At 51.7% G+C, this 17,028-nt stretch overlaps 1 protein-coding gene across 1 annotated transcript; it reads left to right on the forward strand.

Annotated features, from left to right (window-relative positions):
• Nucleotides 1–193: 193 nt before the first annotated feature.
• Nucleotides 194–15,896, forward strand: CTSH (cathepsin H). Its single transcript, XM_054041994.1, has 12 exons — nt 194–328; nt 2,458–2,489; nt 3,129–3,234; nt 3,340–3,410; nt 3,929–4,033; nt 4,651–4,737; nt 5,861–5,916; nt 7,207–7,288; nt 7,381–7,449; nt 8,451–8,557; nt 13,467–13,592; nt 14,601–15,896. Exons 1-12 carry the CDS (start codon nt 235–237, stop codon nt 14,674–14,676), a joined length of 1,011 nt encoding a protein of 336 aa, XP_053897969.1. The 5' UTR covers nt 194–234; the 3' UTR covers nt 14,677–15,896.
• The last annotated feature ends 1,132 nt before the right edge of the window (nt 15,897–17,028 follow it).

Here is a 17,028-nt window from a genome sequence, read left to right on the forward strand (position 1 = left end):
AACACGGCTACCCCCTGATACCCGATGCCAGGCCAGTGGCCTGATTATTTCCCAAACGGCCCCCCCCCTCCCTCCCTCCCCATCTCCTCCAGTCCCTCCCCGCAGCTGCTCCTCCCCGGCCTGGCGGTGGCTCTCCCCGCCCCAGGGCTGAGCCCTGCCCGCTGGCCCGTCCCCCCGCCCAGCACGGACCGAGCGCACCCTGCGCCGCGCAGCCGGCTGGAAATCCGCGCAGACATGCTGGCGAGGCGGCGGGCTCTGCTGGGGCTGCTGGCGGCGGCGGCTGCCCTGCTCCCCTGCGTCTGCAGCGCCCCGCCGGTCAGCGCGGAAGGTACGCGGGGTCCCGGCCTGGGGGGTCCCGGCCCGGGGGGTGGAGAGACGGAGCCGGGCGCGCTGCGGGGCTTTGCTCCGAGCAGCTCCGGCCGGGACCGGCTCCGGCGCTGGGCGCGCACCGAGCGAGCGCGGGGGAGAAGGGCCGGACCGGCCGGGCTCGGACCCCGCCTTCGGGGGCTGCGGGCCATGGAGCCGGTGTAACGACCGGCCCCCTGGACTGCCTGCGCCCGGCAGAGCCCTGCCCTTGGGCTGCCCGGGGCGCTGGTTTCCTGCCCTTTGTGCTGCTGGGTCTCGCCGGGCACCTGGCAGCCGGAGCCGCTTTCACTTCTGTCTCCAGGCGCTGGCACGGCCCCAAAGGGCGCGGGGGGCCCCGGAAATGAGCTGGTTCTGGCCAGGTTCGGTTCGGTTCATTCCGTGGGCCCAGAGAGTCAAAGCCTCCCAGGGGAGCCCGGTACCGGAGCGCTGAGCGGCTCGGCCAGGCTCTGGGCTGGGTAGCCAGGCTCTGGGCTTGGTAGCCAGGGACTGCCTGCTCGTCCCCTGGCAAACCCCCCATTCAAACCTGCTCAGTCTGTGAGAGACCCAGGACAAGAGGGGAGCAGTGACAGGGTTTGAAATGTCAAGTGTTAATTTTCACAACATCCCTTGTTCCCCTTCCCTGTAACTGCCGAGAGTTGGGGGGAAAGGCCCCGGCTGGACACTGGGTTGGATGGTGTTAAAGAGGGGAAGCGTCTTTGTAGGAAAAAGAGCTGAAGTTAGTTGAGCTGGGGTGGAGTGTTAAAGTCTGGTCCCCCGCACCCCCTTCTTAAAGACAAAACAAGACAAGCCCCCCCCCACACACACACACCCACACGGAGAGAGAACTGTGCACAGCTAGAAAATGCAGCTTCTGTCTTTGGGGAGACTTTGCTTTGCTTCCTCACTGCTGGACAAACAAGAGGCCCAGCACACATCTCATCCGCCGCCTGCCCGGAGCCCTGGCAAACATGTACCAGCATCAGGCTGCTTTCTGCTCCTTTCGCCTCCTGGGCTCGGAGCAGCCTTACCAATGCTGCAGGCCTGGCCAGCCGAGCCAGACCCTTGTTAAACAGAAAGCAGAAGGCGAGAGAAGAAGAAGAAATAGGGAGGAAGCAAAGGCCACCCAAGGGAGGGTGACAGCAGGAACCCAAGTCAGCATTCCAGGTGTAGTTAGCTGCCACCCCTGACTTCAGCTATGTCATCTGGGCCACGGTAGGCAGACAGGAAACATGGTTTGATCTCCCTGCAAAATCTCCATTTCTAAGGACCCCTAACGGGGGTGAAATAGCCCATCCCCCTCATTACTGTGTTCACCAAGTCGGCCTCATTTCCAACACACCAGTTTGGGTCCGTTCCTTCCCGATTCCATTCTTCTTTTGTTCACCAGTCACAATCTCAGCGAAGTCTGTGAATCATGTTGGTGACTTTCTGCTCACTCTGTAACTTTTGCTGACGGTTATAAACAATTTCACATAAGAGGCTGAGTTGGACAACAGCTCTTGTTTACGGAAGGGTACAGGGCTGGAACCAGGGGTGCTACCGCACCCCCGGCTGGAAGTGGTTTCCATACAGGGTTTACAGTTTGGTTCAATGGCTCTCCACACCCCCACCATACACATTGTTCCAGCCCCCGGGTGCTGAAAGGTAATATTTTCTGTCGATATTAGGCTCTGTAAACACTGTAAATCCTGAATGCAAATTCACTTTAAACCCCAGCGTGTCTTTTTAAACACCAGGTTTTGCTTTAAAACAAAATCAGATCAAACGCAGGTGGAGTTGGGGTGGGGAGCAGGCAACATCCTTGTTCTAACTTTCAGTTAAAGTGGAAATTGATAGCTAATGGATGCAAACCCTTACTTTAAGCTACATTAATATGTAACATTTTGCTTAGCAATAGGCAAAGATCGGCGAGGCTGTTATCCTAAATGAGTACAGTAGTTGATGGAAAATTAAAGTTTAGTTTAATTTTTTTTCACTTTCTAATGTTTATTATGGTAGTACGGAGGGGCCAGCCAAGAACAGGGCCACATTGTGCTGGGGGCTGTACAAACACAGAATAAGAGATGGGAGTTTCAAGTATTTCAATGCTTGTTTCTTTCTTTCTCTTTCCAGAGGAATTTCACTTTAAGTCATGGATGCTGCAGGTAAAACTTCTTCTTTTCAAAGGGCTCAGAAGCCAAATGAACTGTCATGGGTTTCCTCCCCATAGCAGATGTTCAGAATGGTCAGTCAGTGAAATCAACCTACGCTGACTTCTGCAAATGGAGAGAACAGACTGGTTTCATTATTATTGTTCACCCATTTTGCACTGCAAGGGACTTCCTGGTAGGGGATTTTCCATGCTGGCAAGTGACCAGCTGCCAGGGACTCGGCCAAGGCTAAGTCTGGAGAAATAAATGCTCACAATAATACTCATGCCTAACTCAAATTACAAGGTGCCTCCTGCCAAGACATTTCAGATGCTGCATAGTTACATTAAACAGCGTAAAATAGCTCTCATCAAACTCCCTGCATGCACCCAAACTCTCTTTCTCCTCCACTGAGCGTGAGGACATCTCTTCTCGCTCTGGTCCTCATGGTTTTGTATGGTGGACTCCACTCCCATTCTCCACCCTCAGCCCATCTGGGATCCGGGAGCAGTGTGTGATGGGAAATGACCTGACCATGTAGCTACACGTGTTTTTTAGAGGAAAATCTCTGCTCAGTCGTGATATGCACTATGTGTATTTTCACTTCTGTATTCTGCACCTGCCATTGACTTCTTTTGTGTCTTTCATCTTTAGAACAACAGGAAGTACAGTCTGGAGGAGTATTACCAAAGGCTGCAGATCTTTGTTGCCAATAAGAGACGAATCGACAGACACAATGCTGGGAATCACACGTTTGAAAGTATGAGTTTATGCTTTTTAATTTCATTTCCTAATTCTCTCTTTTTATCTGGAGTGATGTTTTTGGCTTAGCGCTTTGATTAATAAAACTACTTCTCCTTTTTAGTGGGTCTAAACCAATTTTCAGACATGACATTCACAGAAGTTAGAAAAAAATATCTCTGGAGTGAACCTCAGGTAAATGTATTTCTTTAGTTTTGGCAGAGTTTTTGCTGACTTACAGGTACATGGCTCCTGTGGCTGTGTTTCCCAGGTTAGGGTCCCCTGGACACTTCCATACGCCTCGGCTTTAGTTTGTTCTGCCTCTAGTTACAGCTTGTAATGCCGACAGAATTGTATTTTCCTTGGGAAATCAGTGGGACTGATCCTGGGGTGTGCTGAGCACCAGGATCTCAATTAACTTTGAGGGTTGGATCGAGCCCCTGACGAGCCCCCACAACTTCCATTGGCTCCACTGGGTACTATGGGGGCTCAGTGCTTCCCAGGATTAGGTCCAACATAAAGATTTTTCAAATCCCCGCTGCAAACAATGCTGGCATGGTGAATCTAGCCACCAGGGCTGGTGCATGGAGCCCCAGGGTACGGGCTCGTGACGTGAGAGTTGGGATACCACCGCCCCAGGAAGGCTGCCGGCGTGCTGATGTTCCATAAGACACAGCTATCCGCTCAGCCCAACGCTCTCCTCTCGGTTGTAGAACTGCTCGGCCACAAAAGGGAATTTCCTGGCCAGCTCCGGGCCATGTCCCTCCGCTATCGACTGGAGGAAAAAAGGAAACTATGTGACCCCGGTGAAGAACCAGGTAGGCAAAGTCTGTCAGCTCCACCACGCTCTGAACGGTCCTCCGGCCCGTCGCTGCCTTCGCACGTTCTGGCCCAGTGGGAGAGAGGGAGGAGCTGGGGATAAAGCCACAAGGGCAAGTCTCTGACATCCCCCAGCACTGCAGGTATCCTGGGGTCTGTACCGTCCCCGAGGGGGTGTCAGGGAGGGCTTACGGGAGCCCCTCCATAGGCCTAGTGGGAGCAGGGCAGGCAGACAGGTTGGGCTGGGGAACAGCTGCTCTTTATGATCCTGTAGGAAAAATCCCCCAAGAGCGAGTGAGGCGCCTGCCAGCCCCCCGGAACCCCACGGCATGCTAGCTGCTCCCCACTGGAGGGACGGGGGAAGGTGCAGCCCAGGATCAGCTGGAAAAGGAACGCGAGGTGCTCCTAGGGAGAATGGCTTCCAGCGCAGAGCGGAGGCCTGTGGGGTAGTGCCCATTCCCACAGGTCTGCACAGAACTCAGGGTGACCATGAAGCCCCAGCCCCTCTCCCTGATGGGACGGGGTGTCTGGAGCTCACGAAGCTCCCCCGGGAAGGGATGATGCAGCCTGCAGCGTTAGGAACCTGTTAACCCCCGGATCCCAATTCCCGATGCAGGGCGGATGTGGCAGCTGCTGGACCTTTTCCACCACTGGATGTTTAGAGTCTGCAATTGCCATAGCAACAGGAAAGCTACTGTCCCTGGTAAGAGATTCTCCTTTTCAGTGCACCGCTGCCAGAGAGCCTGCCTAGCGCCTGGGGCACGTGCCCAGACTGTGCAGAGCCCTCCGGCAGCCCCGGCCCTCGAGTGTGCTGTCGATTCCAGTCCCCCGGCTGCTTCTCCTGAACATCCAGGTCACGCTCTCGCGCACACAACGGCAGCAAAATACGGACGGTGCGATGCAGACCGCTCGGCAGCGCCATGTGAGCGCAGATCAGGGAGTCTGTCCCTCTCTAGAGTGTGTATTGCTGTCCTCATTGAGCATCTGAGGACCTCATTGTCCAAGCTGGGGCAGTACCATTCAAGTGGGAACTGACCTGCAATCCCTGCCAGGGCCGCCCAGAGGATTCAGGGAGCCTGGGGCAAAGCAATTTGGGGGGCCCCTTCCATAAAAAAAGTTGCAATACTATAGAATACTATATTCTCGTGGGGGCCCCTGCGGGGCCCGGGGCAAATTGCCCCACTTGCCCCCCCCAGGCGGCCCTGATCCCTGGCTTCTGTGAGCAGATCTCATTAGTTAATGGGACGTCTATGAGTCATTTTCCCGCAGTGCACGATGAGCCTGCGGAACTCAGTGCCACAATAAAACAGTGGATAAAGGAGAACCAGATGATATAATTTATCTATAGATTTTTGAAAGGCTTTGAATTATTGGGGCCAAGAGTGGAGCCGGATTCCAAAGGGATTAGACATTTGTATGGATAACAGACTATCCAGAGCGGTTGCAGCAAGTCTTGAAAATAAACGAGAGTCTGGGAAGGGATCTAAACCATCCTGCTCTGGGCACGAGCCAACCTCTAGCTATAGGGGCTGGGAGAAACATTCCCTGCAGGCCAGTTAGCCCGTAGCTGCCTGCTGCGGGGTTCCTTGCACCTTCCTGTGAAGTAGCTGGTGCTGGTCCCCATCAGTGACACGAGAGCGGACAGCACGGTCCCTGGCTCTGATCCAGTCTAGCAATCCCTGATCACACAAGATGAACCCCCATTGGTGTGCAGTAAGGAAAAGGCTTCAGCGTGATACTGTCTGCCATGTATTTTGTATTTAAAATGACAGTGAGAGGAAGAGATTGCTCTTCTGAATATACACTGATTCAAAGCATTTCTCTAGGCAGAGCAACAATTGGTTGACTGTGCTCAGGACTTCAATAACCATGGATGCAATGGGTAAGTAGCGTCAGTTGGGACCTACTAGAGATAAGGGAACTGGGCGCTCGTCGTCTGGGGATCTAGAATTCCCACCTTTCTGGAATATGTGATGTGTGGAGTTTGTTGGGCTTCCCAACCCTCAAGGTTTCTCCCTCCCACCGGCTGTTTGGCCACATCTCTAATATGACAGTTCCTGGTGGCTGAACGCTGCAGGGGAAAGTGAGCGCGGTTTTGGCAGTTTCTCTGTGGCTGGATGACGTTTGTCAGCGAGGCTCTACATTGAGCGTGAACCAGAAGGCCCCCACAGACACCTCAGCTTCGCCTTCGGGAAACTCCGCTGGCTTTCTTAGAGTGAAAGCTGCAGAAAACAAGCCCTTTTCAAATCTACTGCCTCCCCAGAGGTAAACGTGCCCTGAAGCGCACGAGCACCTTCGTCGCACCAGACCATGTTCTGGCACGGTCTCCGGGACATTATCAACGCCTCCCCACCTGGCTGCTTCCGGCCAGTCCTTGTCCTCCTGTGAACAAGTTGTCAGCGAATTGCTGCAGGGGGCTGAGCCCCCGCCTTGTGCCCCGTCACAGGACGGGGGAAGGGACAGGAGCAGCTCTGGGCTGTGGATCTTCTTGCCATCCTCTTCTTGTGCAGCACTGGGATCACAGCCAAGAGCAACCTGGCCACAGGCACCCAGACTGAGGGCCAAATTCACTCTGCCCCAGAGCTGAGCTGGTGTCACGCAGGGACCGGGCTTGGGTGGCAAAGATGGCTTCGTGCCTCCTGTGTGTTGGAGCTGCTGGGGCCTGTTCTTCCCCCAGCACCGGTTAGACTGAGGGGGGGCTGCTTTAACTTGCTTCTCTACGGGCAGTTTGGTAGCCAGGGTCTAGGAATGGCCCAGCCACGTTTCCCTCCCCGACAAATATCCCTGATGTGCCTCCTGCACCAGGGTCCCCAAGGGGGGTGGTGTAATTCTGGAGTGGCTGATTCTGCAGCTGGCGGGGGCTCTTCTAATCCAGGGGAACTCCTTGCTCCTTTACCCCACCCAAGCTGCCCGCCAGGGACGTTAGGGCTGTGATGGGTCAGGCCCTGAGAGGCCTGGGAGGAGAGTGGTAGCTGGGATGTGAAGGGTGGGTGACATTTCCAGGTCTGGTGATGTTAGCGGTACAGGATGTCTCATCCCACTGCCCATGCTCAGATCACAGTCCAGACACTTCATGGCTAATCCTGTGAGAGAAAGCATGTGGACTGATTTTTGCAGACGATACAATGTTGTTGCCCTAATAAACTCACTGTTTTGCTGTGGTGTTTTTCAGGGGCCTGCCAAGCCAAGCTTTTGAATACATCCTGTATAACAAAGGGCTCCAAGGAGAGGATACGTATCCTTACAAGGCTCAGGTATTCTTACCTTTGCAGCAGAAGCGTATTCAAACCCTGGACGTGCTGGTGACGAACCTGGGTTTAACGTTGATTCCTTTGTGTTTGCACAGAACGGCACCTGCAAGTTCCAGCCCGAAAAGGCTATCGCTTTCGTCAAAGATGTTGTCAATATCACCCTGGTAAGTTCCTCAGGCTTTGATTTAACAATCACTAATGCACTGAGAGGCCCTGGGAATGGGGTGGCCAGTGCCGCACGCGCATTCAGGCTTCTCAAACAAGGCTGGTCTGTTTCTGTGCATCACCAGTGAAGCTAATTTCCTGGATGTACCTGGGTTCAAACGACTATTTTGGCACCTAAGTTACTATATGAAGGCTTTGATGTCGACCGCCTTCTACTGAGAAGCCAGGGCACTTCTCTTGGTGCCATTGTTTCAGAAAGTTCATCGTGACAATTCTGTGTCACCGCAAGGCTGTCTTCATTCATGCTGATATTTGCCATAGAAGTGAGTCTGTGTGCACTAACAAGGCTGTAGAACCTGGTTGTTAGTATTTCATAACAAGCCAACCTCTCTGCACGATTCCGCCTGCTGGACTGAAAATTGCTTGTTTCCCTTGCTTTTAAAAGCACTCTGTGCATGGTAGAAGCTCACGGGTACTGGCTCAGAAAGTATTTACAGCCGAACCGGCTAATCCAGAAGGGACAAGGGTTGCACCTACTACTTCATTCTGCTCCAGTTTCTTTCCTCTCCTCTCTGCTCCCCACTTTCGTTCCCCATTATACAACTCCCCTGTCGTGCCTGCAGCAAACTCCTGCTGCCTCTAGAGGGCAGTCATAAAGCACTCTACCGTACAACCTCTGCAGCGGTGGAGTGTCCCATGGCCAGCTCGTGCTGCTGGCAAATGAGCTTGCCTAAAACAGACGGATCTGCTAGCAGCTCTTCCTATCTCCCGTGGATGTTAGCAAGGCATGGCCTTGCCCTACCTGGGGGGCCCAGCTGTGCTGCTCCCCGTGTGAACAGGGCCGACATGTCCGCCATCTGTGTGTGTTTCCTCATTTGCACAGAAGAGGAAGGGAGGTTTATCCACAACCCCAGCTTGGCCATGTCTGTCTTTCTGGGGTGTCTGTCCTGTAGTGAGGCTGACCAAGAAGTAAATAACGCTTGCAATTGTCTCCTTCCAGTACGATGAGCAGGGCATGGTGGAAGCGGTGGGGAAGCATAATCCCGTTAGCTTCGCTTTTGAGGTGACTGGTGACTTCGTGAGCTACAGTAAAGGCATTTACTCCAAGTGAGTATTTCTGAATGCAGAAGGTGCAGGTAAACTATAGCAGCCGAGTTGCTTTAATGGTGTTATTTCCCCAGCAGGTTTCCCTTTGTGTTCCCGAGGACAGTCATTCGACTGTCGACTAGCATTTTGTAAAGACAAAGACAAACAGAGTGGGAAGCTGGAAGTGAATCTCTGAGTTCAGTAGCGCAGAGTAACAGATCAGGGCCTGCAATGTACTTGCAATTTACAATTCGGAGTAGAACCAGTCAAAAACGGCTGAAGATTGTTCACAAAACACTTTGAATTTTTGAAATGTAATTGAAATGCGCTTGAGCCGCTCCAAGTCTGAGCCAGTCCCTGAATGAGCTGCTGCATGCTTGAGACAATCCAGGGGAGATCCAGTCTCTGGGAGAGGCCTGTGGGAGCTCAGCAGGTAATGTGTGACCCGGGAGACGTTTGCCTGCAAACTCCCCTAACAAAGCTGCGGGAAATTCATTCTACTGCTTAAAGCCCGTGTGTTTGAGCTCTGTGCAGGGGAGTGTGGGGAAATCAGCCTTTGTAATGCCAGGCGAGGGTGTGGGGCAGACATGCAGTCTCACTGGGGTGGCTCTTCCATCCTAGGGGCTGTAATAGCAGCTGCTTTGCCTCCGTCCCACACCCCGCTGCTGAACGGCGCCTGGCCAGCCCGCACAGCTGCCTTCTGTGTTGGCCTAAGCGTGGCCAGCACAGAGACCGTTTCTAGGCAGGTGAGGGGCCGGTAGGTACCTGGTGTGCCTGCTCAACCGGGCCATGGTCCATCTCTGCACCGGGGTGAATTTCCCCCCAGGAGTATCTAGGAGGCGAAATGAGTCTCATCCTACCATATGAGGGATAATATATATGGTTGTCCTTTGGCCTGAGCGGCTCACCAGTATTCTGGGCCTCGCAGGGTTGTTTCGGTTCGGATGAGAAGTCAGTGACAGGAGTTGCATATAGACTTGGTGTAAGCTTGTTTATTTACGAAAAGTGCACCCAAAGTCCTGTCTCCGTGAACACAGCAGAAACAAGCAGCAGCAGGCAGTTTCCTTGCTCAGAAATCCCCAAGTCTGACACGCCAGCAAACTCTGTGCCCAAGAAGCCCTGTCCCTCTGCTTCCTCTCTGGGTCACACTCACAACTCCTTCCCCTGTTTTTCTGCCTCCAGCATACATAGCCTGGAACTGATATCCCAGCCCCTGTGCCTCCAAGCAGGGAAACCCCTGTTAATCTACCTGGGCTAGCTCTGCTCAGGCCTGGCCTTGTGACCTTGGGCAGGAGCCTCCATTGTCTGCAGCAGCTTCACTGCACAAAGGGGCTTAATTGCTCCTTCCATTGAGCCTGAAAGAGGGTGCTTGGCACCCATTGGCTGCTGCAAGGTCTGTGATTTGTCTCTGGATCAGCTATCTCCCCGACAGCAGCTGTCAGCACCTTGCATCATGACAGTGTTTAATTGGATCCATTCATCTATCCAGATACTTTCATAGCTGCCCGTCACCATAGTGTCTGAGCCCCCATCAGTTTCTCCGGCTTTATTGTTCTTAAAGGCACATTTCCAGCCTGTGAGTGTGGTGTGCGTAGAACTCCCTCTCACAGGTGCTGACTTCTAGTTTGCCATGGGGGCGCTCCACCCTGCTCCACCCCGAGGCCCTGCCCGCACTCCACCCCTTCCCCTGGGGCAGGGCCGGCTCCAGGCACCAGCTTCTCAAGCAGGTGCTTGGGGCGGCCGCTCCGGAGAGGGGCGGCAGGTCCAGGTATTCGGCGGCAATTCGGCGGATGGTCCCTCACTCCGCCTGGGAGTGAAGGACCTCCCGTCCGAATTGCCGCTGCAGATCGCGATCGCGGCTTTTTTTAGATCGCGATCCCGGCTTTATTGTTTGATTATTTGTTTTGGCTGCTTGGGGCGGCCAAAACCCTGGAGCCGGCCCTGCCCTGGGGTCCGGCTTCACCACACCTCTTCCCGCCCCCTCTCTGCCCCCTCCCCGAGGCCCTCTCCGCTCTCCCCCAAGCCTCTCCCCCGAGCCGCCGAACAGCTGTGGCTGGTGGGTGCTGAACACCCACTACTTTTTTCCATGGGTGCTCCAGCTCTGGAGCTACGCTCCCTCTACTTCCATCAGTTTTCCCTGGGGGCAACTTTGGATTTCTGGAGCACCCACCTCATCAGTTTGGATGCTTGTAACTGTGCCACGGAACACGGGTACGTTATACCAGCGGCTTGGGTGAGCTAACCCCGGGGGAGAGACAATATTTAGAACGCTTTCAGATATCCAGAGTGAGCTCTGCGGGCCAGATTCAGAAAGGTGTTTGGGCCCCAAAGGTGCAGATAGGCCCTTAGTGCAATTTACAAAAGCACCTCAGCAGGTTAGGTGCCCAGTGCCCATCGACTTCCAATGGGAATTAGGCGCCTACCTCACATAAGGTGCTTTTGAAAATCCCATTAGTCGCCTACCTGCATCCTGAGGCACCTGAACTCCTTTGTAAATCTGGACCTACAAGAAAAGAGGCAAAGGGAGAAGTGTGGGTTTGAGGATGGGAACTGATTGGGAGAGCAGTGTGACCACTCCACAGCCAAGGCGAGTAGCTGCCTACGAGGCTGCTGATTAGATTTCGGAGAGGCAGGGAAGCCAGCTGTGGCAGGCAGATTAATTCCTATTCCTGTGTTTTTGGGGGCAGCGCAGCAGAGAGCTTGAAGGCACTCGTTTGAGAATGTAGGCAATGGAGGCTGGCAGCATGGGCTGGTCAGAGGGGAGCATCAGCTGCTTGATAGTGAATGACAGATGATGGGTCAGGTGGGTATGGGCCGGGAGGGGCCTCGAAAGTGAAGACAGGCAGCTCGTGTTTGATACCGTAGGAAGGGGGGGTCTGTGGAGGGATGCAAAGACAGGGTGACATGGGCCAAGTGAGGAGCTGGAAGGATGATCTTTGCAGCAGCGTTCTGAATGGGTGTGAGCAGGGCCAGGTCGCATTTGTCAAGGCTGGAGAAGAAGACGCTGCAGTAATGGAAGTGAGAGGATGAGAATCTGGACACGAGTTTTTTGCTGTGTGGCTGAATAGGAAAGGCCGCATCTTAGCGACGTTATGCAGAAAGACTCTGCGAGACTTGGACACAGCCTGGCTGTGAGGCCCTAGAGAGAGGGCTGAGTCGAAGCTGGTGCCCAGGTAGTATTGTGGAGCGTGGAGGGTGGGTGGAGCGTGGGGGGTGGGGTGGAGATTGAGAGCTCTGTTTGAGCCATGTGGAACTTGAGCTGATGGCTAGGCAGCCTTGAGAAGGTGTCGGAGAGACAGGCCGAGGTTTTAGCTTGGACAGGAGGAGACAGGTCTGGTGTAGAAAGATAAATCGGTCAGTCAGCACAGCGATGGTAACGGAATCTGTGTTTGTGGCTGAGATGCACAGAGATAAAGTGTAGAAGGGAAGTGAAGTCAGAGGATCGTGTTCTCCTCATGAGTAAGCAGTGCATGATAAACAGATATAAAATAACAAATGCCGAGAGAAGGTCGATCAGGGCGTCTGGTCTCATAACACAAGCCCAAGGGGACATGCAATTAAATTGAAAAGTGGGAAATTCAAAACCAGTGCAAGGAAATACTTCTTCACCCAACACATCATTAGACCATGGAACTCACTGCCACAGGAAGGCATTGAGGTGAAGAATTTAGGAAGATTCAAGAAGTTAGTTTATATGACTAACTTAGAATATCCAGAGGAATGGTTAATCCTAACACACGTTTTGGCAGGGATATTAAACCTCATGCCTCCAGGTTTAAGCCACCCTCTGACTAGCAGAGACCAGGGTGAGACCTAATGGAGGCAGATTGCCCCACATCTGCGACGGTGGGGTTCTTATACTTTTGCCCAGAGTGTCTGGTTCTAGCCACTGCCAGGGACAGGATATGGGATGTGATGGACCGTGGATCTGATCCAACCTAGCAGTTCCTGCGTGTGTTTGAGAGGTGCATGTATTTGGATTATAATGGCTCTGTGATCTATACTCACCCTCTTCCCGCCCCCTGGGCCCGTGATTTATGAGTCCACACCGACCATTCGCCAGTGCCTGCATTTCAAAAACTTCTTTAGACACACTTCTCCAAATAATCTGGGACCCCTCCCCTGCTGGGACGCTCCCCCCGGGGTTGGAGCTCTCCTGCAGTCACGGGTTCCATAAAACTGAAAGAGGAGCTACAGCGCTCCAGTGGAAATGGCCTTCAGCCTAGAAAGATGGGCCGAATGGCCCTGCTGCCTCGGCTGTGGGAAGCGTTCAGTACAGAAATCAATACGCTGATTTTAACTGTTCAAAAAATCCCGCTTGGTGAAATCCTCTGGCACTTCATGCTGAACAGCCCCGAATGCCCTGTCCCGCCCAGGCTACCCAAGCGTCAGCTTCAACTGAATGGAAACGAAGATGCGAGTGAAGTTGCTGCATGTCTTTAGTCTGTTTTTCTTTAAGAAACTGGTTGTGTTAAAGGGCCAAGGTGTCCCGCATGTGGGGCGCAGGAGCTCGTGCGGTATTCTCATCGCAGTGGGTTAGAGTTGTCCATTCTCTTTAAAGTAACAGATATCCAGTGTCAGCCAAGATCCTGCAGATGCACGGGTAGGTAGCGTCACTGACCGCTCCAGTCCCATTGTGTAACTGTACTTCGTGCAGAAGTGTTTTCAGGATCAGGCCCTGGAACTTGAAGGCTGAGCAAATTGTTACAGCTGCAGCTAAGATCTTTCACTTTGCACCACCAAAATTCATGTGCTAATTTCCTCCATTGTAGTTCAGTCTTGTGAGTAATCCTGTTGATGTGAATTGCCTCTTTCCACTGAATAATGCTTATCACTTTTATATCAGCAGAGTACAGTGACTAATTAATGATTAATGACAAACTAGGTTTTCATCTAGTAAATGTGCTTTATTTTTGCCTTTTGTTTGCAGCCCAACGTGTGATAAGACTCCAGACAAAGTGAACCATGCAGTTCTGGCTGTGGGTTATGGAGAAGAAAATGGAACTCCCTATTGGATCGTTAAAAACTCTTGGGGCCCACTCTGGGGCATGGATGGGTAAGGAGCTTCTGGCTGACGTCCACCACAGCTGGGCACGCTATGGCCTAACTGAATCTAATCAAGAACCTCGCCTGCCGGCGTGCCTATAGATCACCAATAGATTCTAAGCGACCGTTTATCAACTAGTGAGCAGCCATGCTTTCTGCAAAGAAGCTAGTGCAATGGCTGAGGGTGTTAGCAGCTTGAAACTGCTACAGGTGATGGGTAAGATCAGCATCCAGCTATTACAAAGAAAGCCCTTTTGTAGCCACAGTACAGTCAGGCAGGGCGCTTCTGTGGGAGGCTCAGGCTGGGAGTTTATACTGTGTAGAAAAGGGTTTCTCAACATTTGTCATAACAGCCCTCCCTCATACAGGGGAAAACTTACCCTGGGACACTTCCTGGCCCCGGTGTTGCTGCTTCACACTGGCGTGCTGGCACAAAGTAGCCACAAACCTGGCTTACCTGCAGGGGAGCTGGAACTAGCGGTTCTGGGGGTGCAGCAGCACCCCCTGGCTTGAAGTAACAATAACAACCAAATACATGGTTTCCTGCTTGCCTGGCTACATGAGGAATTCTCCCTGCAGCGGTGTAGCCAGCTCTCTAGGACTCCCCGGCATCCCATGACAAGAAGGCCAAGGGCAGGTGAGAACAGGGCTTGGCTGGTAGGGCCTTGCCATCCAGCAATCCAGCCACTCACATTGCTAGTGGATACAACTTAGAGCAGCCCCATGGGTGAAAGTCAAATTTTGCAGGATTGGGCACTAACTTGGCTAGTTTATGAAAGTGACTCTGCCAATGAATTCCATTGCCTGGTGCAATCCCATCATTTGCAAAAACAAAAGGCTCTGACGTACATCAACTCCTTGCACTGATAGGAGAAGGGAATTTACTTACGTTGTGCAGTATGACGCCGATCAGAACCAGGGGTGACATGGTAACCTCATGCCAGGTCAGTTGTGTCCCGTGCTGCGGGAGGGGAGTAATGGGGAATGCTCACTAATCTGTGTTTGTTTCTCCTTTTAGCTACTTCCTTATTGAACGTGGCAAGAATATGTGCGGTCTCGCTGCATGTGCATCTTATCCAATTCCTCAGGTCTAAGGCGGGGTCAATGGCTGGGAAGAGCGGCCAAGGAAAGGAACCAGTCTATTGTGTCAGAGTCTCCTAAACCCCAAAGTTCAGTACGTCAGGAAAAACGAGAGCTGGCAAAGTCCCACTAAGGGCCTGATCCTGCAATGAGCTCCCGCAGGCAGACTCCTGCATTTGTGCAGTGCTCATTGCAGGAGACAGACCTAAATCACCTCCTTCAAATACATGTATGTTTCTCTATAGCAGCGGATTTCAAACTGGGGTCCTTCCAGGGGGTCCGCGAGTCAAGTCCGAGGCCGCTGGTCCTGCTGATCAACTCCTCCCTTTCCCTCCCAGTGCCTCCTGTACGCTGCGGAACTGGCGCACTCGGGGAGGGGGCGGAAAGAGGTGGGGCGGGTGTGGGGCCTTGGGGGAAGGGGTGGATTGGGGGTTGAGGCTGAGCAGGGGTTGAGACCTCCGGGGAAAATTAGAAGCCAGCTCGGGGGTCCGTGAAAAATTTTAAATCAAAATGAGGGTCCTCGTGTTGCTAAAGTTTGAGAACTGCTGCTCTGTAGTAAATTCTCCAGCATTGTGGCATGTTCCAAGGACAGGGCTGAAAGCCAGAAACTCGTGTCTTCTAATCCCAGCTCAGATTGATTTACCATGTGCTCTAGGGAAAGTCTCTGAGCCTCGTTGCCTCAGTTTCCCCTTTTGTAAAATAGGGGTAATACTACTTAACCTACCTCTCGGGGTGTGGTGAGGGTTGATTAGATGATGTTTGTAAAGCACCTGGATGCTGAAAGCACTGTGCAGTTGTTGTATTATTATTAAGTAGCATTTGTCAGCCCAGTTTTAAATTACTCCAGCAATGAGGCTTCCCCTTCCCTGGGAAGACTGTCCTGCTTGTCCACAGATCTCCCTTTTAGGAAATCTGTATTCTTTAGACAAAGATCTATTTTTTAATAAGTTTGTAAGAAAGCTATGTCTATTTTCATTAAATCTAAGAATTGATTATTTTTACTAAAATAAAGAAAATATTTCAATGAATATTAAAAAGAATCAATAATTTTCTATTCAGTTAAGGAAAAAGTAGAAACCTTAATGTCAGGTATTTCAATAGATTTTGTTTTAAGAGGACTCGTCATGTATGCAGAAGGCATTTCAGCTGTGTGTCATTTCATGTTGCAGTAACACCACCAAGACATTACTGTGTGTTATGGAAACGAATAAAAAAAAGTGTCACTTTTGTGGTATCTTTTGTGTTGCCTTCTCAATGTTTCTTCCATTAATTTAGTGTTTGTGGAAGATGCTCTATTAGCATTTGAAGTTCTTTCCTTTGGAGTTTTGCCATTGAGTTCAAGAGGAGCAGGACTGAATCCTTTGTCTTTAGACAAATACATCACCAGTTTTTTGTAGGGCTTTAACTATATCAGTTTCTAAATTGATATAATTAAAATTGGTACAACCCCCCTCCAGTGTGGATGCAGTTAAACTGGTTTAAAGGTGCTTATATCAGAAAAGCTTATTTCTGTAAATAACCTGAGGAACTAATATTGTTAAAGTGATACAAAAGCTTTCTGTAGACAAGCCCCAAATCGAGGTCACCACCCCAAAGTGTTTACAAAGTAGGACCCAGTCCTGCAAGATACCCCATGCAGTGAACCCATGCGGAACCCTACTTATGTCCCTGTTACTACTCGTGTGCATAAAGCTGAGAACAGGTGTAAGACTTTGCAAGATCAGGGTCATCATTTGAATCAATGGACTGACATCTGCTTACAGTAGCTCTGGATTTAGCCTACAGAATTCAGGTTCAATCTGATATACACATGTGCCAGTGGTATGTTCCAAAAGCAACTAGTCGTGTGTTGCTGCAAAAATGCCCAAGAGCTGATTCTACAAAGAACACAGTGATGTGTCCATGAATTTCTGGTCAAAGACAAACCCAGAATGTCCATTAAAATGCACTCCTAAGATTATGTAGCTTTTTAAAAATATCAGTAAATAATTAAGGTGGCCTGATATGTTCTAAGACCCTGTTTTCAGTTGCTGATACTTTTCCAAACCTAAGCCATTTGGGTTGAAATTTTCCATGCTGGGAGTCTGCCTCAGGCAAAAGTTTTCTGGAAAATTTCAGCTAAATCAGTTCATCCATTTTTCAGAACAAGATTAGGGACATAGACATGCTCAGAAATCTTTACAACAGTTCAGCAGATGGGGGCAGGAGAGCTCAGTGGTTTGCACATTGGCCTGTTAAACCGAGCGTTGTGAGTTCAATCCTTGAGGGGGCCACTTAGGGATCAGGGCAAAATCAGTACTTGGTCCTGCTAGTGAAGGCAGGGGGCTGGACTCAATGACCTTTCAGGGTCCCTTCCAGTTCTCTGA

This window comes from Malaclemys terrapin, chromosome 10, assembly GCF_027887155.1.
Source record: "Malaclemys terrapin pileata isolate rMalTer1 chromosome 10, rMalTer1.hap1, whole genome shotgun sequence".
Lineage (NCBI taxonomy): Eukaryota > Metazoa > Chordata > Testudines > Emydidae > Malaclemys > Malaclemys terrapin.